We start from the raw sequence: 24,993 nt of genomic DNA on the forward strand, positions 1-24,993 counted from the left end.
AAGTATCAGTGAATCATTGTGTTATCCTTGAAAGCGAAAATATCCATTGGAGGTAGCATGAGGTGGTAGACAGTGCATAGACTTTTGGCATTAAGAAGAGGCAGGATCAGATGCCAGCTCTACCACTTCCTAAATGTATGAATTTGAGTGACTTACTTAAATTCTCTGAGCCTCAGTTTTCTCATCTGTAAACTACATCTAATACCTAACTAATAGAATTCTTGTAAGTATAAAAGAAAATACTATAGGAAAAGAGACTGGCACATAGAGGTATTCAATAAATGTTAGTGATACTCTCCATTGCCTTCCCTGCTCCCAGTAATAAAATTGCGTTCATCAGAAAAGAGGACTTTTATACATACAAGACCCTTGAGGATCTTTAATGGTAGGGCTTTTAAAGCATTATGTCAAATGATAAAGAAAAGACATTTGGGGGTAAGGAAGGGACAAAAGGTCATTTGCTATCCTGTAAGTGACAGCAGGTAAGATTCCTGCAGGTCAATGTGGTATTTGCCTAGTTTTTTTCCTGTTTCTAATTCTTTTCAACCATTTCTTACTCCTGTGACAGAAACTGAAAGGTCATGATGAGCCACCAGAAGTCTGTACCTGTTCTCAGTTAGGGAATTTATTATCTCAGCATCTGGGAAGTCCTTTGACCAATCCTCTTGGCTTTATGGGTATCGATGGAGACCTGAATACCTTGATGGAGAATGGTACCCTGTCCAGGGAAGGAGGCCTCCGAGCTCAGATGGATCAAGTAAAAAGCCAGTGTGCAGATCTCTACTGTGACTATTGTGGAATCATGGGCAGCCTTAGGGCCATAAACATTTCTGGGGATGTGGGCTTCTCTGGAGACACAGGCAACTCCAAGGCCAAGGGCATCTCTGGGGCCATGGGCATCTCTGGCAACTCAGGTATTTCTGAGGCTATGGGCTTCTCTGGGGACATCAGCATCTCTGGGGCCATGGGCTTCTCTGGGCACATGGACATCTCTGCGGACATAGGCATCTCCAAGGCCAGCATCAAGGAGGCAGACTGTTCCAAGCAACAGTAAGCTACTCATCTGCTTCCATACTAGGTGCGCTTGCAGCACCCACAATGATCCTTGTTCCAAAGAAGGTTATGCTTTTCCAGTTGGTTTAAATGGGTGAGACCAGGGCACCTCTCTTCCCATTAAAAGTCTGGAATGGGATTTAGGGCCTTTACTGATTAAGTGACCAGTATATGCAAGCCAAGCAGCCCAGAACATAGGCAAAAGAAAGAATATGTTATTGTTCTAGAATGGGATTTAACTTTAGAAATGTTGCCTTTCAGCTGAGATATTAGGCTGGTTCCATTATTCCATTTTTTTTTTAAATAATCAGCCTCCTCTACTTTTCCACCCTCATTGCTTTAGCTTGAGAACAAAGTGGAAATATTGTCACAGTGGAGAACTAAGATGCTGTTGAGGGGATGGAGAGATAGTGTGTGGCAGATAACTGAATTGCAGAAGGGTTTAAAAGAAAGTTTTACTTCCAGTTATGTTTAGTCATAGGATGTAAGCTAACATTATTGCCAATAGAGACCCCAACATTTGCCTGAGAAATAAATGAAAATGATCTTTAACTCTTAGCATGGGCGCATGGGTGCTTGGTGGTTTAGAACATATAAGGAAATAGTTTTATTAAATTACAACACTTGTTCTCCTCAACCCACAGCCCACCTAGGTCTTGTAATACTCACTTAGTCAACTCCTTTTTTCACAGATAGCCCATAGGTAAACTTGAATCTGCTACATTCTAAAATGATCAATTCCAAATTAGTAGGGTCTGAATTAATAACATTGATTAATAGTTTCTCAACATCAGAAGACAACTGAAAATCTCAGTGCTTTAGACCCAGGCTTACACGTGGCCTATTTGCCCATAGGAGTTTTCCTTCTTAGGTATTTTTATGAAGACCAGTGGTTTTGCTTCTCTAGGCATGACATCAGGTTTGTAGATTTTTAGATATAATTGGCACTACTTTTAAAATCTAGTAGGTTTATCACCTTGTGCTAATGTACACTTTGGGAAAACAGTTCATTCTTATAGCAGGCCCAAATACCCCTGGGAGAAGATATGTGTTCCTTGTTGTTTAAACACTAGATTTTCCCCTTGGGGTTGATACACTTGCTGTACACTTTCCTATTAGATATTCAGTTATGATTTACCCACTTCCACATGCTGGAGTCAGGTAGGATTCAGGAAGTTTGGGTCATGCAATATATTGTCAACATTTCCATTGCCAACAGAATCCAGATCCTCACCTAAGATGTGTATTCCAAATACTCCGTGCCTGGTTTAAGCTCAAAAATGATATGCGTTAGTGAAAGAGCCATCTCTGTTACTGCCACATCCAGTTGTAAACACAAACGTCTCTAAAGGATCACCTTATTAGTTACTTTTCTTTGTAAGAAAAGAAGTGCCTTTTAATTTAAGTGTTAGAAGTGGGAGAGAAGAGCCAGGATAGTTCCTTTATTTCTTACCCCTAGCTAAACTGTGGACCAGAAAGAACCTTCCTCTTTAGAGGAAGAACTCTAAATCATTTTGGTTGTCTTTTTTTCATATGTAAATTGGAGCCATTTTTCTACTTACCTCCTCTTGGTAGCTGATTTAATTGTGTTTTTAAAGAACTAATTCATTTGAGTCTTTTACATTTATAAATATGGGCCATTTTTCTACTTACCTTTTCTTGATAGCTGCCTTGTTTCTGTAATTTTAATGGACTAAGGTGATTTCCTATTGTATCTTCTTTGTTCCCCCTCTTCCCACAATTTGGTCCTTGGCTTATACAACCTAAATCATCAGATGTTGCCAGTTGTTGTTTGACTCTTACTTCTGGAAAAAATTGGGATTTGTGCAAATAATTTTGATTTGGAGGCTTCATCTAACCCTGGTTTTGTGAAGGAAGTTGTCAAAGAGAATGACAGTACTAATCATCTGCCACAGTTGAATCTATTCTGGGTCTTGCTTTATTAAACCCAGGGCTTTCTCCCATATCTCAATCTGAATTTTACAATCTATTAACTAGCATGATATTCCAGATATAGTGTGTTAAGGTTGTTTTGGGGAAAGGAAAAAGACAAATGGCAAGACATAGTAGTCTTTGCAAATAAAATTACTATCAAAGGTTTATTTCTACAGACCTGTACAAGGGCAGCACATAGTACCAAACCTTATTTCTTAAATCCAAAACAAAATTAATCAACAGTGAAAAGGTCTTTTCAATACAGTTATAACCTGAGAAGTGGTAAAGAGCCACACTGGTATTTCCAAAAGCAAAAACAAAATTTTCAAAAAGGCTGTCTTATTTTGTTAATGATCTAAGTCCATGGAATCAATTTCAGCCTAAAGATCTGTGAGGTCAATTTGTTTTGTCTTTTATTATTTTTATTCTCCAACATGTTCCATTGTTGCTTGTATATAACATACATGGAGCTAAGGAAAGCCTTATGAAGATCCCCTAGTTACTCTTAACACCAAACACTTCCCTGTTTCACAGTTGGGTTTGAAATTCTGAGAGAAGAAAAAAGTTCAGTGGAATCCAAATATTTATGTACTGGTAGAAATCCAGTGGCTATCAATAGTCAGGAGCCTAGCAATAGAGAATAGACTCCTGAAGGAAAGTTGCTAGGTGTACTAGAAAAGATGATCTATTAATGGCTTTCATTTCATACCTTCATATAGCACCTATGCTGTAAAAGAAATGTTACTGTCCTACCCTTCCAGTTCCCTGAGCAGAAATTCCATTCTCATGTGACTGCCCCACTTAAATAGGAAAGCAATTAACCCCTTGCCACTGTCTCATCCACTAACCTGACCTCTGCCTGTTTTCTACACAAGTTTCATGGACCTGGGGTCACTACTTCTCTTTTCTAAGCATGAGGCAGGCCCTGTGCCTGTGTTGTGGCCATGCTCAGATTCTGCACACCTTTTTTTTTTTTAAATTCATTAGTTATTTCTTAGTTTGTATAATGACAGATTCCTCCTGTTAATAAATAAAATAACCAAATAACCAACCTCAGTTAACAGCTAGTGGTCTGACTTTTTAAAGAATAGATTCAGGGATATGGTTTGCTATATGAAAGAAAACCTGAAACTCTATTTAGAGCTAAGAGGGCAAGAATGTAAAGCTTATGGTGCATATACTGGGCACAGTTATCTTTGGAAAGTCACCCTAGAAATTGTGTTCAGTTACTACCAAGTCAGTTGTCATTTCCTGTCAACATGTATGGACACATTTTGTCTGAGACACACCTCATACTTCACTGAAAGTAAGATCTTTCCCTGAACCCTTCTGACCCAAAAGAATCCAAATCTTTTTAAGGGGCGCTTTTCAAACCAAATTGCTAAATATTTAAGCTTGACCCAATTTAGCAGAAAGAGAAGTTTAATAACTATGTCAGATCTTTGTTACATAGTGGCTTTTATTAAACACATAACATCTTTTCCTGATGCTATTAAACTCTGATATACCACCAGGAAATCTTTCTAGGAGAGCATTTCATAAAATGGCTTTTTTTCAAACAGTTGCACAGGGAAATGTAAATTACCTTTAAGAAAAATACTTCTCTCAAAATGGGTATACTATACTTTAGATTGGTTTGTACCTAGAAAGATTGTTCTCACTTTCTCTCTTAATTCCCAGTGTGTATGATTTAGTGATAGCTGTTGTACCAAATCTTTCCTCCACCCTCAGGCCACTCCCTCCCAGAATTCTATGTATAGTACAGGCAGATAGGATTCCAACCAAATATGTTTACTTTCTTCTAAGTGCCAAATCGAGACCTGACTTTTGATATAGACATCTAAAATAAAACAAAAAGTAGACATGGATTAAGCCTTAAACTTTTCCCTTTGGGCTTATTTTTCTTATATAACGTGAAAAAAAATTCGTTTGGCTATTAGGTGACACCAAACAGACAAAAGACAACAGAAAAGATTTGGGGTTATAAAGGACTATTAGTTTGTTATCGTTTTAAAGGCAGTTCTGTTTTCAAAGCATTTGATGGCAGCCTGGAAGCTTTTCCAAGGCAAAAAAGAAAAACAAAAAAAAGTAATGTTCAAGCCATACTGAACATGTCTTCTCTGATACCCTGGCTGTGAGACCAACAGTCTGTGCCTTCCCCTTAAATAGGAAGTATTGGTTTTGTTACCAATCACGGCAGCCCATGTCTCCTTTAGATGTGAGTGCAAGTAAAAGCGTGTTACATGCTCTCATTTGTGACTTGTCTTCACAAAAGGCAAGTGTGCTTTAAAAGCAAGTGTCTGCTTTAGGCCCGTGTGTCTTGCTGGGGCTAAACAAAAACATGTTCAGAATTTGGCCAGTGTGAAACCAAAGTCCAGTGCTCTGTCCCTTGGTGTTTTCTAAAGCTTTGGGGGGAGGGGACTGAAAGCCTCTTTCTCTTCCAAAGCTTTATTGCCTTTCAACCATTTGTGTAGCTTTGTACTCTGACTCTTTAGAGGGCCCTACACCAGCCCTCACAGAAGATCAGTTGTGGAAAAGGTGAGTCGGGGAGGGCAGGAGGGAAGAGAAGGTAAAACAGAAATATACCTGGCGAGTTAAGCAAAGGAGCATATGCCAGTCCAGGATGACCAGCATTCTAGTTATTTAAGATTTCATGTGGTCCAGAAAATGTCCTCTTTTCCAGGTAGTACTGTGGCTGATGTATTTTCTTTTAAGGCTATCTTTTACATTAGCAGAAACTCTTTCATTAAGAATGCTCTGAGTTGCGTATTTTCTTTGTCAAGACTTTTCTCTGATAGGGTATGTGGTCCTGGATCTTTTTTTCTTTTAAAGGGTTAAGGATGGTGGGTGGTATTCTCTTCCCTTAATAAGTCCCTAAGGCAGATGAGTCTTGAGCCCCTTCTTTGCCTCTTTGTAGCTGAAACATCATTGGACCCCTCACCAGTAAGGTGAGAATATGTACACCAAAGTCACTAGGTGTTCACTGTTCAAATACCAATGTCACTGATCCCACCTCACATGCAATTGGACACACTGGTTCACATAAAGTATCTCCACCATCTCCGCCTCACTCACATTTGCAGACACCATTGTTTCTGTAATTTGTGAATGCCAATAGGCATGCAGAGAACATATTCTAGCTCTGAAACAGAGCATGTTCTGTATTCTAGTTAACAGTGCCTCAGGCTTAGGAACAGCTAACATGTTCAGTCTTTTTGGAATGTAGCTTATAGTAAGAGTATGTATGTATGTATATGTGTTTACTCTAACTTTAGTAGCATGTAGTCTCACAAGTCATTTGGGCATTCAGATGAAGAGAATTTATCTAAGAATAAAAATCTCTTTTAGTGCTAGACCTCTAACTTTGATATTGTCCAGCTAAGTGCCATGAGGACTTTAAGGTATGTTAAGCCAGAGATAACAAACCAAAGTGATGCTGAAACAATTGGCCTTTTCCCTGGGATGTATTGATCAGGCAGCTTTAGAAGTAGGATTCATTTGTATGACCAATGTTGTCTGTAGTGTGTTAATGTTAGCCACATGTCTGCTTTGGACATCATGCACCTGATGTATAAATCAGAATACAAGCTGCGTAGATTCTTTGAGAACCTGACTTTTCATTAGCCCCAGGTTTATAGAATGACACTGCCACAGCAGTTCAAGTCTGAACTTGCCAAGGTACAACAGTATGTATGATTAACCTTAAACTTCCTGTTGTGTGTTATCTTGAACCTGCCGTACCACTGGGGTATGGGTGTATGACCCCATCAGGATGTTCACTGCCATTTGTTTAGTCCAGGGCCAAATTGCTCACTGGCCCCCTTCTACAGTTGTGTTCCAGTTTGAAGATGTTTGCTTGATACAGTTTTTTGGTCTAAAATTAAAAACCTTCAATCTTTTATGTGTGTGATGTTGCTGTGTAATAGCTACAAATAAAAGGAAAAGTGGCATATCTTCAAAAACAAAAAAAGGTGCCCTGTCTGAGCCTGAATGGCTGAACCATCTTATTAAAAAGTAGGTTAAAGTATGCCCTGTTGATGTTAAAATAAAACAACACAGGTATCAGAGAGGATGCCTGGCTCTGGACAGCACTATGGAGTACAGGCTCTAGCTGCCATTGATCTGATCAGTTGTGAGGACAAGACTGACTCTAACTTAACTCAAAAAAGTGTGCTGTCTGACTGAATGCCAGTTTGTTCATTCACATTGGGAGATAGACCTGTCCAGGGATCAGGCTCTTCATCCCCTCCTCCAGGGTCGCTTCTCCCCCCTGCCCAGCAAGAATCCTCACACATGTAGCCTCATGAACTCAGGAGTTATTTCCTCCAGGCTGCAAAATAAGCCAGTGATCTCTCCTTGCCCCATAGCAGAGCCTCCCCTTCTGGGAACTCACATGCCCAGGGACTCCAGTGAGTAGAACACAGAGAGACTTAGGTTCTAGTTCTGGCTTTGCCGTTTACTAGCTAACGTTAGCTAACTACCTATATGGTCTTGGGTAAGTCACTTCCCCTCCCTGAGCCTCAAAGGCCTCTTCTGAAAAATTGTGTAATAATTGTACTACTACACAAGGTGGTTTTGCAGATTAACTGAGCTAACATGTAAAGTATTACCTGGTAAAGTGCCTGACACACAAAAAAAGCAATGAAAATACATTAGTCATCCTCCTCCTACTTTCAATCCTGTTGCTGCTGATTAAACTGACCAATTCTTACTCTTAGGCTTCTTTTTTCCTCAGCTCCATTCAGGCCCCTTCCTACTCTTGACACATTGTCTTTAGACAATCAGATTACAATACAATAAGATTACAATACAATTTCTTAGTCATTCAGGCTACTGTTACAAAGTACCAGAGACTGAGTGGCTTATAAACAACAAATATTTATTTCTTACAGTCTGGAGACTGGGAAGTCCCAAGATCATGTTGCCAGCAGATTTGGTGTCTGGTGAGAGTTCGCGTTCTAGGAAACTATCTTTTTGCTGTAACCTCAGATGGTAGAGAGCAGAGAGAGAAACATGCTCTCTTATGACTCCTGAAATGGCACTAATCCCATTCATGAGGGTTCCACCTTCATGACCTCATCTAATCCTAATCACCTCCCAAAGGCCCCATCTCCTATTTGTATGGGGGGTAGAATTTCAATATATGAGTTTTGGGGGGACACAAACATTCAGTTAATAACAAGTGGATTAGGCTATGTCTCTCTTTTATAATTAACCAAGAAATCATTGTTCATTATATAATATTTTTAAAATACAGAGAACCAAAAAAATAAGCATCATAATTCCTCTATGAAAAGATAAATTTATATCCATGCATAGATAACAAAAATAGGATCATACTTCACACTCTTATATAAGTTTCTTGCTTAATTTAAACGTTTCCATGTCAATAAATATACATCAATATCATTTTTAGTAGCTACATAGTATCTCACTATATAAGCTATCGTTTATTCAACCAACTCCCTATTGTTTATGCAGGCTACAGCTTTTTTCCTACGATAAATTTCAATGTTGTCTTCCTGGACTATACCCTATTTCCCTTTATTGGAATTCAGCAACCTCCTTTCTGATTTAAGATATGCCCTTCCCTGAAGTGACCTATGCAGATGGATAATTCTATCTATCTGGGAAGATTTTTTTTTTTACCAACAAACTGTCTAAGGGTAATTTGAGCTCCAGTTCTCAGTGTACTTTACTGTGTATGGGACATAAGCCTGAACTTGGAATCCATCTACTCTATAGCCCCAAGAACCCTCTGTGTTAGCTATAACCAAGGACATGGCAAGCTGGGTGCCCTATTTCCACAGCCTCCTGTTACCCAGTAAACGTCTGGTTTCACAGAGGAAAAAGTGTCAAGGGAACGCCGTGAATGAGAAATCACTTCTGGGTGAGTATCAGACCCCCCACTTACTGTGTTTCCTGGTTTGCAAAACAATAATAATCTCTACCTTGCTAGTCTCACACTGTGATTGTGGCAACAAATGGAAATTGTCACTGCAAAAGCATTTTGTAAATTTGGAGGTGCTTTGCAAATATAAATTGGTATTATTAGTTTAAATCTTCAAATCCTGTCCAACTGAACCAGAACTACTTTATAGAAGCAAGGAACCAAATAATCAAGAATTGACAGAGTATGCTTTTGGGCATTGGGGAAAAAAATGTCACTTGAGTATATGTAAGTCACAGCACATCTGAAAGGCTCCCTCATTTCTCAAGGACTTTGTTGCCTTATGTTTAAAACAGGTGGTTTGAACTAGGTGATTTCTAGGGAAAGATATTGAATACCTAATGAGTGGCTCATCTGTGCCAGGCCTTGAACTTGGAGCTTTAAATTTATTTTATGTGGCTTAAATAATCCTGTATCTGTAATATTAAATAGTCCTGTGTCTATGTTACCAAGCTAGTATGTAGGCTATTAGAACCCAAGACTTACTCTAAAATATTGTCTCCCTTTAGAATTTGTAGTATAAAATCTTATTGATTGCACTTCTGGTCCAGACAAGATGTAGACTCATTCCTCACTGCTCCTTCCAACTAAGTACAATGATAAAGCCTGGAAATAATGCAAGAGGCAACCAAAGGTTTGGGACCCCAGGACTTAAGTAACAAGAGAAAAAGGCAGTCCAGGTTGGGTATTTCCTAACCCCCAACCTAACAACAGAAGGCAGCCCAGGTAGGCTCATTTCTTCCCCAGATCAAACAAGGGCCTCTGACAAGAGGTGAGCTTGGCAGTATCAGCAAGGGGGGTTGATCAAGACACTATCCTCCACTAATAATAATCAGCTAAGTGAAGCATTCTTCATCCCTGACCTTTCCTACCCAGAGACACTGGGGCAGCTAGGAGACTTCAACAAGAGAGGCCCTGCCACAACAAGGGCTCATCCCAGGAAGACCACTGGCAGGGGCGACCCTCTCAAAAGTAGGGACCATCCAGGGAAGCCTCTGTCCTTTCAGGCTTGAGACTACTGTCCCCTACTGAGAAACACTGGGCAACAGGCCTGGGGAAAGCCCTTCCACCCTCTGAGGCAGCACAAGCAGAAACCAGTGGGAACTCCAGTGGCATCAGATAAATCAAGCAGAACAAAATATTACCACAAAGACTCAAACCTAAACTTCCATTGGAAACACAGCTGACAAAAGTAGGCCAGGATCTGCACACTAAAATTAAGGTGACTGTTAATAGAAGATTTAGAGAAAACCCAGAATCTCCTAACATACTAAACAAAATGTTCAGGATGCAATAGAAATTCACCTGTAATACCAACAGCCAGGAGAATAACAATTTGAATAAGAAAATACAACTGACATCGGCACTGAGATGAATCAGATGTTGAAATTACTTGACAAGGATTTTAAAGCTGCCATCATAAAATCTATTCAAAAATACAAAATTATTTTAAGACAAATGAAAAAGTAGAAATTCTGAGGAAAGAAATAGAAAATATAATAAAAAGAACCAAACAAATTATAAAACTGAAAAATACAACAATTTTTATTTTAAAGCCTCACTGGATGGAACAGTGGAGATAACAGAGGATAGAATCCATGAGCTTAAGGAGAGATCAACAGAATTTACTCAACCTGAAAAACAAGATCAAACTGACTAAAAAAGAAAATGAACAGAGCCTCAGGGACCTGTATAGTTTTTTTTTAAAAAAGCCAACCATTCATATCTTTGGAATCAGAGAAGGAAAGAAGAAAGAGAGCAGGGATGAAAGAGTATTTGAAGAAATAATGGCTGACAACTTCCCAAATTTGGTGAAAGATGCAAACCTACAGATTTAAAAAGCTGAGCAAACCCTAAAGAGAATAAACCCAAAGAAATCCATGCCAGGACACATCATAATTAAATTTCTGAAAACTAAAGACAAAGAAAAAATATTGAAAACAGCCATAGGTAAATGACACATTATCTATAGGATTTTATAGGGGAATACAAATTCAAATGAGAATGAATTTTTCATATGAAACTAGGGAAGCCAGAAAAAAGTGGGACATTTTTCAACTGCTAAAAGACAAAAACTACCAACTGCAAATTCTGTAGTCAGTGAAACTATCCTTCAGGAATGAATAAGAATCAGATGAACATCCTCAGATGAATGAAAACTAAAATAATTTGTTGCTTGCAGACCTACTCTTAAAGACGGGCTAAATGAAGTTCTTCAACAGAAAAGAAATTATAAAGGAAGAAATATTGGAACATTAGGAAGGAAGAAAGAACAATAGAAAAGAGAAATATGGGTACATACAATGAGTTTTATAAATTATATTTGACAATTGAACAAAAATTATAACACCATCTGATACTTATGACAATGCCATTTTAAAAGTGGGAGGGTAGAGGAACCTAAATGCAAGTTAAGCTTCCACACTTCACAGAAGTGGTGAAATGTTAATACTCATAGGCTTTGATAAGTCACATACATATATTTTAATGCCCAGAGTGACCACTACAAAACTGTACAAAGAAATACACTCAGAAGCACTATACAGAAATCAATATGGAATCCTAAAAATGTTCAAGTAACCCACAGGAAAGCAAGACTAAGAACCAAAGGAAACAAACAAAAATAATAAAATGGCAAACTTAAGCCCTAACATATCAACAATTACCTGAAATGTAAATGGTCTAAATACACCAATCAAAAGACAGAGATTGGCAGAGTAGATTAAAAAACACAACCATATTATCTACTTTATATCAGAAACTTCAAATTCAACAAGATAAGTAGATTGAAAGTAAAAGGACAGAAAAATATTGGCTGTATTTACACCTAGTATATTTTATAACAAAATTACTATAACGTGGGATATAACATAATGATTATAGGATCAATCTATCAGAAAGACATAATAATCCTCAATGTGTACAAACCAAACAACAGAACCCCAAAATACATAAAATAAAAACTGATAGATGTGAAAGGAGAGATAGACAAACCCAAAATTATAGTTGGGGGCTTCAACTCCACCTCTCAGCAACAGATAAAACTACTAGACAGAAAATTAGTAAGGATATTGGACTTAAAAATACATTTAACCAACAAGATCTAATTGACATATATTCAGCACTCCACCCACAACAGCAGAATACATATTGTTTTCAAGGAATTGTAATCATACAGTCTGTGTGCTCTGATCACAGTGTAAGAAAACTAGAAATCAATAATAGAAATGCTAAAAATCTCTAAACATTTGATATTAAATTACACATTCTAAATAATCTGTGGGACAAAGAGGAAGTTTCAAAGGAAATTTTAAAACATATTGAAGGGCTTTTTGTTTCTGGCCCAGCATGTGAGGAGCTTGAAATTCATCACTCCATCCAAATTACAAGAAAAGAGCTGAACAAACTGAAAATTAACAACTTTTTTTTTTAGATCCATCAAAGAATTGAGTTCACAGGGAAAACAACTGCCCCCAAAATTGGAGAGTCATTTACAGAATAATGACAATTTACCAGAGCAGAAACTTCCATGGGAACCAGTATCAGGTAGGAAAATTTAAAAATTAATTGAAGAATTGTTTGAGACTTAGTGTGGACAAGTTTAAGAGTTAAAAAAAAAACCTCTAATGTACCACCACATTTTTATAAGTTTTACCACCAGGAGTCCTGCCAGCTTCTCACAATGCAGAATAGAGAAAAATCCTCCCATGCTTCTAGCAGAGAGAGGGGAAAGTAGCCATTTTGAAATAGACCTAGAGCATTCTGTCATTCTTAAGAAAGCCTGCTCTCAAAAATAACTTTTCACCAGAACCTACTGACTGGTGTTTTGCCAGAGCCTAAATGAACGGGGAGAAGGGAAACACCCAATTCCAGTCCTCTCTAGCCTTCCTGTCTCAACTAATGGAGGTTGGGGAGGAAAACGAGAGGCACTACTAAGTCACAGCCCCGGGGCACAAGCTCACTAAAACACTGAGACCTAATCATAGGACAATAGAACACTCCCCACTGCCCCCACCCCATGTCTGACCACCACATCAATCAGACTCCTGTGTAGTAACAGGAATACAATTGAAAGAATTGTACATGACAGACCTTATTTAAGAAGTTTCTAGAAAAACCCAAAGACAACAGAAAAGACAAAAATGAGATCAGAGGAAATTTTACCCACTGACACCTACAGCTACAGGAAATAGTAATATGGCTTAACTCTTAGCCAGATAAATATAAAACCTCACACTACAGGACTATTTTCCTTAGTTCCTTTTACCCAGCACATCACGTGTGTCTTTCAACAAAAAATTACTATGCATACTAAAAGCAAGAAACACAGTTTGAAAAGACAAAGCAAGCATCAGAACCAGACTCAGATATGGCAGAGATGTTGGAATTATCAGACTCAAAAATTAAAATAACTATTATTAATGCACTAAGAATGTTAATGAAAAATGGACAACATACAAGAACAGATGGGTAGTGTAAGCTGAGAGATGGAAACTCTAAGGAAGAATGAAAAAGAAATACTAGAAATGAAACATATGTAATAGAATGAATGAATAATGCCTTTGATGGGCTCATCAGTAGACTGGACACAGCCAAGGAAAAAGTCAGTGAGCTTGAAGAAATATCAATAAAAGCCTCCAAAACTGAAATGCAAAGAAACAAAAAAATGAAAAGTACATAACAGAATAACCAAGAACTGTGGTACAATTATAAAAGGTATGACATGGGTGTAGTGAGAATACCAGAAGGAGAAGAAAGAAAGAAACAGAAGCAATATTTGAAACAAGAATGACTGAGAATTTCCCAAAATTAATGATAGACACCAAACCACAGATCCAAGAAGCTCAGAGAATTCAAGAAGAATAAATACTATAAAAATCTATACCTCTGCATATCATATGTAAAATGCAGAAAATCAAAGACCAAGAGCAAGTCTTGAAAGGAGCCAGAGGGGAAAAAACCCACCATACCTATAATGTAGCAACGATAAGAATTACATCAAATTCTCTTCAAAATCATGCAAGTACAAACAGAGTTGAGTAAAATATTTAAAGCGTTGAAAGAAGAAAACCACCAATCTAAAATTCTGTATTGGTGAAATTATCCTTTAAAAAATGAAGGAGATAAAAGCTTAAAGCAGCATGGTGGACTAGGAAGATCCAAGCCCTCATTTCCTCATAGAAACATTTTAAAAAACAACTAGAGGACTGAATGAAGTGACTTTATAAGAGTTCTGGAAATCAGACAAATATGTATAGCAACCAAGCAAATGCCCAATCAAGAAAAAGCCACATTCCAAAAGCTAGGAAATTTTGTGGCATTTTTACTCACCCTTGGCCCACTCCCTCCCTGTCATGGGGTGGTATGAGGGAAGTGGGGGCCCAGTCCCCAGTTACTCCCTCAAACCAGAGGGAGAAGAATGGACGTAATTTGCAATGTTCTGACTTATCTGGGGGCTCCTTGAAGGATTGGTCTCTGTGTTGTTTAAAATGGAACTCAGATCTCAGGCTAGGAAAAGCCATAGGAAGCAGTGAACATAGCTCATGAAATTTGCAGGGGGACTACAAAGCCACAGACAATGGGGCCAAGAAAATACTGGTAGAGGAATACAATATAAGTGCTAAGGCCCTGAGAAGCTATGATGAGACTCAGGGAAATTATGAAATTTATAAGCAGCCACTTATTATCATAACACCTGCCCTACAAGAAATATTAAATAGAATCCTTCAAGTTGAAATGAAAGGATACTAGAGAGGAACTCAAAGTCATACAAAAAATAAAACTCTCCATGAAAGGTAAACATAGTGATAAACATGAAAACCAGTATTATTATAATTTCAGTTTGTTTTCATTTAAACTTTTCATTTTCTACATGATTTAAAAGACAGATGCCTAAAAAGTATTTACAAATCAATGTCAATGAGTACACACTGTATACAGATGTAATTTGTGACATCACTAACATAAAATAAGGGAGGCAGAGCTGTAAAGGGTAGTTTCTGTATGTAATTGAAGTTAAGTTGATATCAATTTAAAATTGATTATTGTAACTTTAAGATGTTTTTGGAATCCCTGTGGTAACCACAAAGAAAATGTATAGAAAATATGCAAACGTCAGTGAGAAGGGGGTCAATATATGTCACTAAAAATCATCAACAGAACACATAGGAAGGCAGTAATGGAGAAAATGAAGGACAACAAGGTTATAAGATACAGGAAATAATTAAAAATTTCAATAGTAAGTTTTTCATCAACAGTAATTACTTTAAATGTAAATGAATTAAACTCCCCAATAAAAAGACATATTGGCAAAGTGAATTTAAAAAAAAAATAGAATCTATCTGTTGCTGAAAACAAGAGACTTGGCCTAGATTTAAGGACATGTATAGGTTGGAAAAGGATGGGAAAAGATATTTCCTAGAAATAGTAACCAAAAGAAGAGGGGTGGCTACAGTAATTTCAGACAAAATAGACTCAAAGTGAAAAACTGTTACAAGAGGCAAAGAAGAACATTATATAATGACAAAAGAGTCAATTCACAAAGAGATATAACAACATAAAGCTAGTAGAAATAAGGAAATAATAAAGATTGGAGGTTCGATAAACAGAAAATACAAAAATAATGAGGGAAATCAAAACCATGAGTCGGTTCTTCAAAAAGATCAACAAAGTTCACACACCTCTAGTTAGATTTACTAAGAAAAAAAGAGAAAAGGCTCAAATGTCAGAAATTAGAAACAAAAGAGTGGACATTACTACTAAGTTTATAGAGTTAAAAAGGATTATAAGAGCGTACTATGAATAATACATGCCAAAAACTTGGACAACCTAGATGAAATGAACAAATTCCTAGAAACATAAAACCTACCAAGAATAAACCATGAAGAAATAAAAATTTGAATAAACATATACCTAGTAAGGATATTGAATCAGTAATCAAAAACTTCCCAATGAAGAAAATCCAGTACCAGATAGCATCACTAGTAGACTTTAACAAACATTTAAAGAGGACTTAATCCAATTCTTCTTAAACTATCCAAAAACTTGAAGAGAATGGGATACTTACTACTTTATTCTCTGAGGCCAGCATTAGCCTGATACCAAAGCCAGACAAAGACACTACATGAAAAGTACAGACCAATATCTCTTTTGAATATTGAGGCAAATGTTCTCAACAAAATACTAGTAAACAGAATTGAACAGCACATTAAAAGGATTATACACCATGGCCAGATAGGATATATTCCTGGAATGCAAGAATGGTTCAACATACTAAAATCAATGTAATATAGCACATTTACAGAATGAAGGGAAAAAAAATCACATGATCATTTCAATTCATGAAGAAAACAAAATTCAATACTATTTCATGACAAAAAAAAAAGAAACCTCAACAAACTAGGAATAGAAGGAACTATCTCAACACAACAAAGACCATATATGAAAAATCCATAGATAACATCATACTCAATAGTTAAAACTTTTACTCTAAAGTCAGAAACAAGACGATGCTTGCTCACACCATTTCTACTCAGCATAGTACTGGAAGTCCTAGTCAGAGCAACTAGGCAAGAAAAATAAATAAAAAGGATTCAAATTGGAAAAGAAGTGGTAAAATTATGTCTATCTATGTTTGAAGACATAAAGATATAAAATAGATAAACTATAAAATGTAATGTTAGAATTAATAAGTGAACTTATCAAAGTTGCAGGATACAAAATCAACATGCAAAAATCAGTTGCATTTCTATATGCTACCAATGAAAAATTCGAAAAGGAAAATAAGAAAGCAATTCCATTTATGAGAGCATGTATAATAATAAAATACCTAGGAATAAATTTAGCCAAGGAGGTCAAAGACATGTACCCTGAAAACTACAAAAGATTGCTGAAAAAAATTAAATAAAGCGCAAATTGAAAGACATTCATATTCATGGACTGGAAGAATTAATTTTTTTAAATGTTAATGCTACCCAAAGTAATCTACAGATTCAATGCAATCCCTATCAAAATTCCAGAAGCATTTTTGCATAAAGGGAAAAATCCATCCAAAAATTCATATTGAATCAAGGATCCCCAAAGAGACAAAATCAACTTAAAAACAAAGCTGCAGATCTCACACTTCCTGATTTCATAACTTATAGAAAGCTACAGTAATCAAAACAATGTGGTACTTGCATAAAGATAGACATATATAGCAATGGAATAGACTGGAGTGTCCAGAAACAAACTCTCATATATATAGTCAAATGATTCTCACAGTAGTGCTAAGATCATTCAATAGAAATAGGATAGTCTTTTCAATAGGTGGTGCTAGGAAAACAATATTCACATGCAAAAGAATCAAATTGGAAAATATAAGGTGAAAGTTTCATGATATTGGATTTGGCAATTCTTGCTTGTATATGACACTAAAAGCAGAGGCAACAAAAGAAAAAATAGATAAGTTAGACTTCACCCAAATTAAAAATTTTTGTCCATCAAAAGCATTAGCAACAGAATGAAAAGGCAACACAAGGAATAGAAGAAAATATCTGAAAATCATATATCTGATAAGGGATTAGTGCTTAAAATATATAAAGAAATCCTACAACTCAACAACAAAAACAACCTGATTAAAAACAGGCAAAGGACTTGAATAGACATTTCTCTAAAGAAGATATACAAATGGCAATGAATACATGAAAAGATGCTAAAATCACTAGTCATTAGGGAAATGCAAATCAAAACCACAATGAATGTCACTTCAAACTAATTCTAATCAAAAGAAAGCTGGAGAAGCTATATTAATATAAGAAAGAGCATACTTCACAGCCAAGAATATTATTAAGGATAAAGAGGAGAAGTACATAATGATGAAATGGTCAATTCTCAAAGACATAATCCTTAATGTGTATGTGCCTAACAACAAAGTGACAAATACATGAAGAAAAGACTAAGAGAAGTGCAAAGAGAAATAGATAAATCCCCTCTTACAGCTGGAGACTTCAACTCCCCTCTATCAGTACTTGACAAATCCAGCAGGCAGAAAATCAGGAAGGAAATAGTTGAACTGAATAGCACCATCAAACAATTGGATCTAATTGACATACTTCATTCAACAAAAATAAATACATATTATCAAGCTGATATGGAGCATTCAATAACACAAACCACATTCTGGGCCATAAGACATAACTAATTCAAAAGAATAGAAATCAGGAGAGTAAGATCACCAAGATGGTGAAGTAGGAGACCCCAGCGTCCATCACTCAACAAAGATCAGCAATTAAACAGCTATCCACAAGCAAAAGCAGCGGAGAGAGCTCAGGAGTCCACTTCAGATTAACTTCAGCAGCAGATTGGAACAACAACAACAACAACAAAAACTAATAATAACCACATAAAAAGGGAAGGAAGAACAGCTTCATTTTGCCTGCATCATCACATCCCCCAGACTGGCACAGCTCAGAGCCAATAGAGAACTCCCCAGCTAGAAAGAGTTCCCCTCACCTGGAAAGGTAGGGCATAATGTGCAAGCAGCTTCCCCAGCCTTTTGGAGCACCAAATGAAGGACCCACTTCAGCTTCACCCTACCCAGAGACCAGCAAAGCTGAGACATATAGGGACAGCAAGGAACAAAGAAGGAGAGCAGGAGATACCAATATCAGCCATGCAGTAAGTGACTGCAGTTCGCAGTGAACTGCTTTGCAGAGGACCCAAACAGCTTTCACCACTGAAGAAACCAATAACCAGCACAGTCACTGCGGACTACCTGCAGATTTTACCAGTTTTCAGCCCACAAGTATTCACATTTGTAGTTGCCAACCTCCTGAGTCCCTCCACTTGTCATGCTCCCCACACACCTGCCAGAAACCAAGATCTACTCTGACAGCCACTCCAGGCCTCTCCAGCTGTACAAGTGCATGACACCAGGCTAGAGTCACATGGATGACCCCCACTGCCATTCACACATTTGGGGCTAGCCCTTCCAGCTGTGCACTTGCATGCTGCTGGCCTGATTCTTATCTCTGGCCTCTACTGCTGTGTGCATGCTTGTGGGGAGATCCTGCAGCCACAGAAGTGCAGGTCAACAGCTACGGCTCCCACAGCTTCCTGTGGCCTGAGTTCGGCCCTATGTCCATTCACTGGCCTGCACCACTGGGTTCACCCGCAGCTAGCCCCCCACTCCTGAGCTCTGCATGTGAATGCCCCTGGCAAGGCCCTCATTGCTAGCCTCCACTGCCATACATATGCCAGTCAGGAAACCCTGCAGCCCCAGGAGTGCATGTTGACAGGCAGCCCCTGAAGCTGCTTGTAAGTCTAGATTTGGCCTTAACTTCTGTCAGGGAACCATTGGGCTCACCTGCAGCTAGCCCCTCCAGCTATGCACTTGCATGCCCCCAGCCCGACTCCTTACACCAGCCTCTACTGCTGTGCACATGCATGTGGGAGACTCTGCAGCCACAGGAGTGCATGCCAACAGCCAGGGCCACTGCAGCTCCCAGTGCATCTACAACTGGCCCAGGTTCTTGCTGCTGGTCATGATGCCCACCTCTATATGTGTGTCTACAACAATCCCCTGCCAATACACGGGAATCTCCATCAGACGCTTGCAGCTGAGTGTGTGCACACCACTGGCTGCAGCCACCAACAATGCCTGCCCAGGTCTGTAGCTGGTGAAACTGGAGGTGCTTCTAAGGATCCCAACAGCCCTTACAGTCACTGCAGACCCCCACAGTGCATTAGAAGTACCATGCATTTGTCAATGCTGTGGACACCAGCAGCCAGAAGCAATGAGATATCATACCCCCCATCTGAAGCTGCCACATGACTCTGTACTTGGCATCCTGCACCAGTAGACCCAAGGTCATAGAAGGCTCCAGCATGCCCTTACCCACAGGTAAAGGGTATTCTTTATCAAAGTCAGTCCATAAAGTCTGAAAGAGATGACTGGTTCTTCAAATGTATAGATACATAAACAAGGCTACAAGGATCATAAAGAATTAGAGAAACATGAATTCACCAAAGAAACACAGTAAACCACCACTAACTGGCCAAGAAAAAAAATAGAGATATAGGAATTTCCTGACAATGAATTCAAAATAATTTTTCTGAAGACATTCAGAGAGCTACAAGAGAACACAGATTAATGATTTAACTATATCAGGAAAACAATACAAAGACAAAATAAGAAATTCAACAAAGAAATAGACAACATAAAAAAAAATTTGGAGCTGATATACAATGACTGCACTAAAGAATTCAATAGAGGGCCAGCCCCATGCCAAGTGGTTAAGTTCATGTGCTCCACTTTGGCAGCCCAGAGTTTCACTGGTTTGGATCCTGGGTACAGACATGGTACCACTCATCAGACCATGTTGAGGTGGTGTCCCACATAGCAGAACCAGAAGGACCACAACTACAATACACAGCTATGTACTGGGGGGCTTCAGGAAGAATAAGAAGGAGAAAACATTGGCAACAGATGTTATCTCAGGTGCCAATCTTTTTTTAAAAAAAGAAAAAAGAGAGAAGGAGGAAGGGGCCGAGCAAAATGGCGGGGTGAGCTGACCCGGGATTCTCTCCCCTCCAAAATACAACAAAAGATTGGAAGAACTGAATTTCAGAGAATAAACTTAATGTCAGCTCGTCAGAGACCTACAATACCAAGAAGGCGGAGATCATAAACCCTACTTACAGCCTCGGAGGCGCTGGAACGGTAGGAGAGAACATCGCTCCCTCCCCTAGAGTCTGCGATCGCTGTGGCGCGGGTCAGGAAGGAGCAGGGGAGGGGTCGCGCAACCCAGGGATCATCCAGGACTCCTGCCCTGGTTGAGTGGAAACCCGCTGATGGGGGGAAAGCTTCTGTCCGCGGGGACCCCATAAACCAAGGGCCTTGGGAGACCAGAGAACAGAACTGATCTGAACCCAGACCAGCGCATGTGAGTAACAGCCCCTCCCCCCAGCAAAGCCAGTGGGCGCAGCCATCTTGTCCCAAGGCGGAGAGCTCATAACACGCGGCTCTCGACCCCCATCTAGTGGCGACAGGCTGTAACTGCAACCGAATTCTACCACCATGTGAAAAAACTGCTCCTCTACCATCCAGCAATTTATAAAAGCCCCAGACCAGAAGGAAAACAATAAAAACATAGAATTAAGTCCTGAGTACTTGGAATTACGTAAACTAAGTGATAATGAGTTCAGAGCAGCTATAATCAAAAAACTCAATGAGGTAGAGAGAAAGATAGAGAAACAAGCCAAGTTCTGGAGTTACTTCACAAAAGAGTTTGAAATCATGAAGAAGAATTAAACAGAATTACTTGAGATGAAAAACACAATAGAACAGATAAAACAGAATACGGATTCCCTGAATGCCCGTGTAGACACCATAGAAGAGCAAATTAACATAACTGAAGATAGACAGGCTGAATGGCTCCAGACAGAGGAAGAAAGAGAAGTAAGAATTTAAAAAAATGAGGAAAATCACCGAGAGATAATGGATTCAATGAGGAGTAAGAACATAAGGATCATAGGAATTCCCAAGAATATGGAAAAGGAAAATGGAGCAGAAAGTGTGTTTAACGAAATTATTGAAGAGAACTTCCAAAATCTAGGGCTCGACGGAGAAATGTGTGTAGAGGAGGGTTTTAGATCTCCTAGATTTGTCAATGTAAAAAGAGCTACCCCATGGCACATAGTAGTAAAATTGGCAAAAAGGAAAGGTAAGGAAAAAATACTCAGGGAAGTAAGAAAAAAAAAGAGAATAACCTATAAAGAAGCCCCTACCAGACTGTCAGTGGATTTCTCTACAGAAACCCTACAAGCTAGGAGAGAATGGAGTGACATATTCAAAGCTTTAAAGGATAAAAATCTTCAGCCAAGAATACTCTATCCAGCAAGAATTTCCTTCAGATATGAGGGAGAAATTAAATCTTTTCCAGACAAACAAAAGTTAAGGGAATTTGTAACCAAAAGCCCTCCATTACAAGAAATCCTCAAGAAGGCTCTCATACCAGAAAAAAGAAAAAAGGGAGAAAGGGGACACGATCCACAGACTAGGGAGACCGATGGATAGAACCAGAACAGGATAGCAATTATGCAATTATAGCATTAGGGTAAAGGTAAGGAAACTACCAAAGCAAGGACGATCTTATCACTCTAACTACAAATTAATAAGACGAGTTGGAATATAAAATGAAAATAATTATTTAGGAGGGGAAGAGCAAAGGGTCTAAATCAGTATTGGTCAAGTAAGTAAGAGACCACCAGAGAATAGACTACATTATACACGAGATTCTAAATACAAACTTCAAGGTAGACACTAAAATAAAGTACAGAACAGAGTCACAAATCATAAATAAGGAAAAATCTAAGAAACCCAGCATAAGAAATTGCAGTATTAAATGGGTAGTTTAAAGCAAACAGGAAAAGAAACACAGGAAAACAAGATAATGAGCGACAGATTAACAGCATTAAGTCCACATGCATCAATAATCACTCTCAATGTGAACGGATTGAATTCTCCAATAAAAAGACACAGAGTGGCAAAATGGATTAAAGAACACGATCCAACAATTTGTTGCCTCCAGGAAACACACCTCAGCCCCAAGGAGAAACACAGACTCAGGGTGAAGGGGTGGAGGACAATACTTCAAGCAAATAGCAAGGAAAAAACGGCAGGTGTTGCAATTCTTATATCAGGCCAAGTGGATTTCAAAATAAGACAGGTAAAGAGAGACACAGAGGGACAATATATAATGATCAAAGGGACATTTCATCAAGAAGAAATAACGCTTATAAATATCTATGCACCCAACACAGGAGCACCAATATTCATAAAGCAACTATTAACAGACCTAAAGGAAGATGTTAAAAACCACACAATAATAGTAGGGGACCTCAACACCCCACTCACATCAATTAACAGATCATCCAGACAGAAAATCAACAAGGAAATATTGGAGCTAAATGAAAAACTAAAACAATTGGACTTAATAGACATATACAGATCACTTCACCCTGAAAGAGCTGAATACATGTTCTTCTCAAGTGCACATGGAACATTCTCAAGGATAGACCATATGTTGGGAAACAAGGCAAGCCTCTACAAATTTAAAAAAATTGAAATAATAACAAGCATCTTCTCCGATCATAGTGCTATAAGGCTAGAAATTAATTACAAGAAAAAAGCTGAGAAAGGCACAAAGATGTGGAGACTAAACAACACACTACTGAACAAGCAATGGATTATTGAAGAAATTAAAGAAGAAATCAAAAAATACCTGGAAACAAATGAAAATGATAGCATGACATACCAACTCATATGGGATACAGCAAAAGCTGTATTAAGAGGAAAATTCATCACAATGCAGGCACATCTTAACAAACAAGAAAAATCCCAAATAAGCAAGCTTAAAGCACACCTAACTGAACTAGAGGAAAAAGAACAAATGAAGCCCAAAGTCAGCAGAAGGAGAGAAATAATAAAAGTCAGAGTAGAAATAAATACTATTGAAACGAAAAAGGCAGTAGAAAGGATCAATGAGACAAAGAGCTGGTTTTTTGAGAAGATAAATAAAATTGACAAACCACTAGCCAGACTTACAAAGAAAAAAAGGGAGAAAGCTCAAATAAAATCAGAAATGAGCGAGGAGAAATAACAACAGACTCTGCAGAAATACAACAGGTTATAAGAGAATACTACAAAAAACTATATGCCAACAGAATGGATAACCTAGAGGAAATGGATAAAGTCTTGGACTCCTACAATCTCCCAAAGCTCACTCAAGAAGAAGCAGACAATTTGAACAGACCAATCACAAGGAAAGAGATTGAAACAGCAATCAAAAGCATACCAAAGAATAAAACCCAGGAGCAGATGGCTTTCCAGGGGAATTCTACCAAACTTTCAGAGAGGATTTAATACCTATCCTTTTCAAGCTATTCCAAAAAATTAGGGAAGATGGAACACTTCCTAACACATTCTATGAGGCCAACATCATGCTGATACCAAAAGCTGACAAGGACACCATGAAAAAAAGAGAACCACAGGCCAATATCACTGATGAACATAGATGCAAAAGTTCTAAACAAAATTTTGGCAACCAGAATTCAGCAATTCATCAAAAGGATCATACATCATGATCAGGTGGGATTCATACCAGGGACACAGGGATGGTTCAACATCCGCAAATCAATCAACGTGATGCACATCAACAAACTGAGGAATAAAAACCACATGATCATCTCAATAGATGCAGAGAAGGCATTTGACAAGATCCAACAGCCATTTATGATAAAAACTCTGAACAAAATGGGCATAGAAGGAAACTACCTCAACATAATAAAGGCCATATATGACAAACCCATAGCCAACATCATACTCAATGGGCAAAAACTGAACGCCATCCCCCTGAAAACAGGAACGAGACAAGGATGCCCTCTATCACCACTCTTATTTAACATAGTGCTGGAGGTCCTGGCCAGAGCAATCAGGCAAGAAAAAGGAATAAAAGGAATCCAAATATGGAGGGAAGAAGTGAAACTCTCGCTGTTTGCAGATGACATGATCTTATATATAGAAACCCCCAAAGAATCCATTGGAAAACTGTTAGAAGTAATCAACAACTACAGCAAAGTTGCAGGGTATAAAAGCAATTTGCATAAATCAGCATTTCTATACTCCAGTAATGAACCAACAGAAAAAGAACTCAAGAACACAATACCATTCACAATCGCAACAAGAAGAATAAAATACCTTGGGGTAAATTTAACTAAGGAAGTGAAGGACCTATATAATGAAAATTACAAGGACTTTCTGAGAGAATTGGATGACGACATAAGGAGATGGAAAGACATTCCATGTACATGGATTGGAAGAATAAACATAGTTAAAATGTCCGTTCTACCTAAAGCAATCTACAGATTCAACGCCATCCAAATCAGAATCCCAATGACATTCCTTACAGAATTAGAACAAAGAATCCTAGAATTCATGTGGGGCAACAAAAGACCCCGAATTTCTAGAGCAATCCTGAGAAAAAAGAACAAAACGGGAGGCATCACAATCCCTA

General features: G+C 38.2%; 1 protein-coding gene across 5 annotated transcripts in view; it reads left to right on the plus strand.

The window, feature by feature from the left end:
• LOC124245707 (myotubularin-related protein 8) overlaps positions 1-24,993 on the plus strand; it is a 187,007-nt gene that overhangs the window by 136,242 nt on the left and 25,772 nt on the right. Inside the window, exon 14 of one of the 5 annotated variants that reach the window (XM_046673357.1) lies at positions 569-6,887. The exons of the other annotated variants lie outside the window; for them this stretch is intronic. Coding sequence (XP_046529313.1) covers positions 569-1,054 — 486 coding nt within the window. The 3' untranslated portion in view covers positions 1,055-6,887. Of the gene's footprint in view, positions 1-568; positions 6,888-24,993 lie in introns of those variants that run through there. 5 annotated transcript variants of the gene reach the window in all.

Source organism: Equus quagga, chromosome 10 (assembly GCF_021613505.1).
Source record: "Equus quagga isolate Etosha38 chromosome 10, UCLA_HA_Equagga_1.0, whole genome shotgun sequence".
NCBI classification, from domain to species: Eukaryota; Metazoa; Chordata; class Mammalia; order Perissodactyla; family Equidae; genus Equus; species Equus quagga.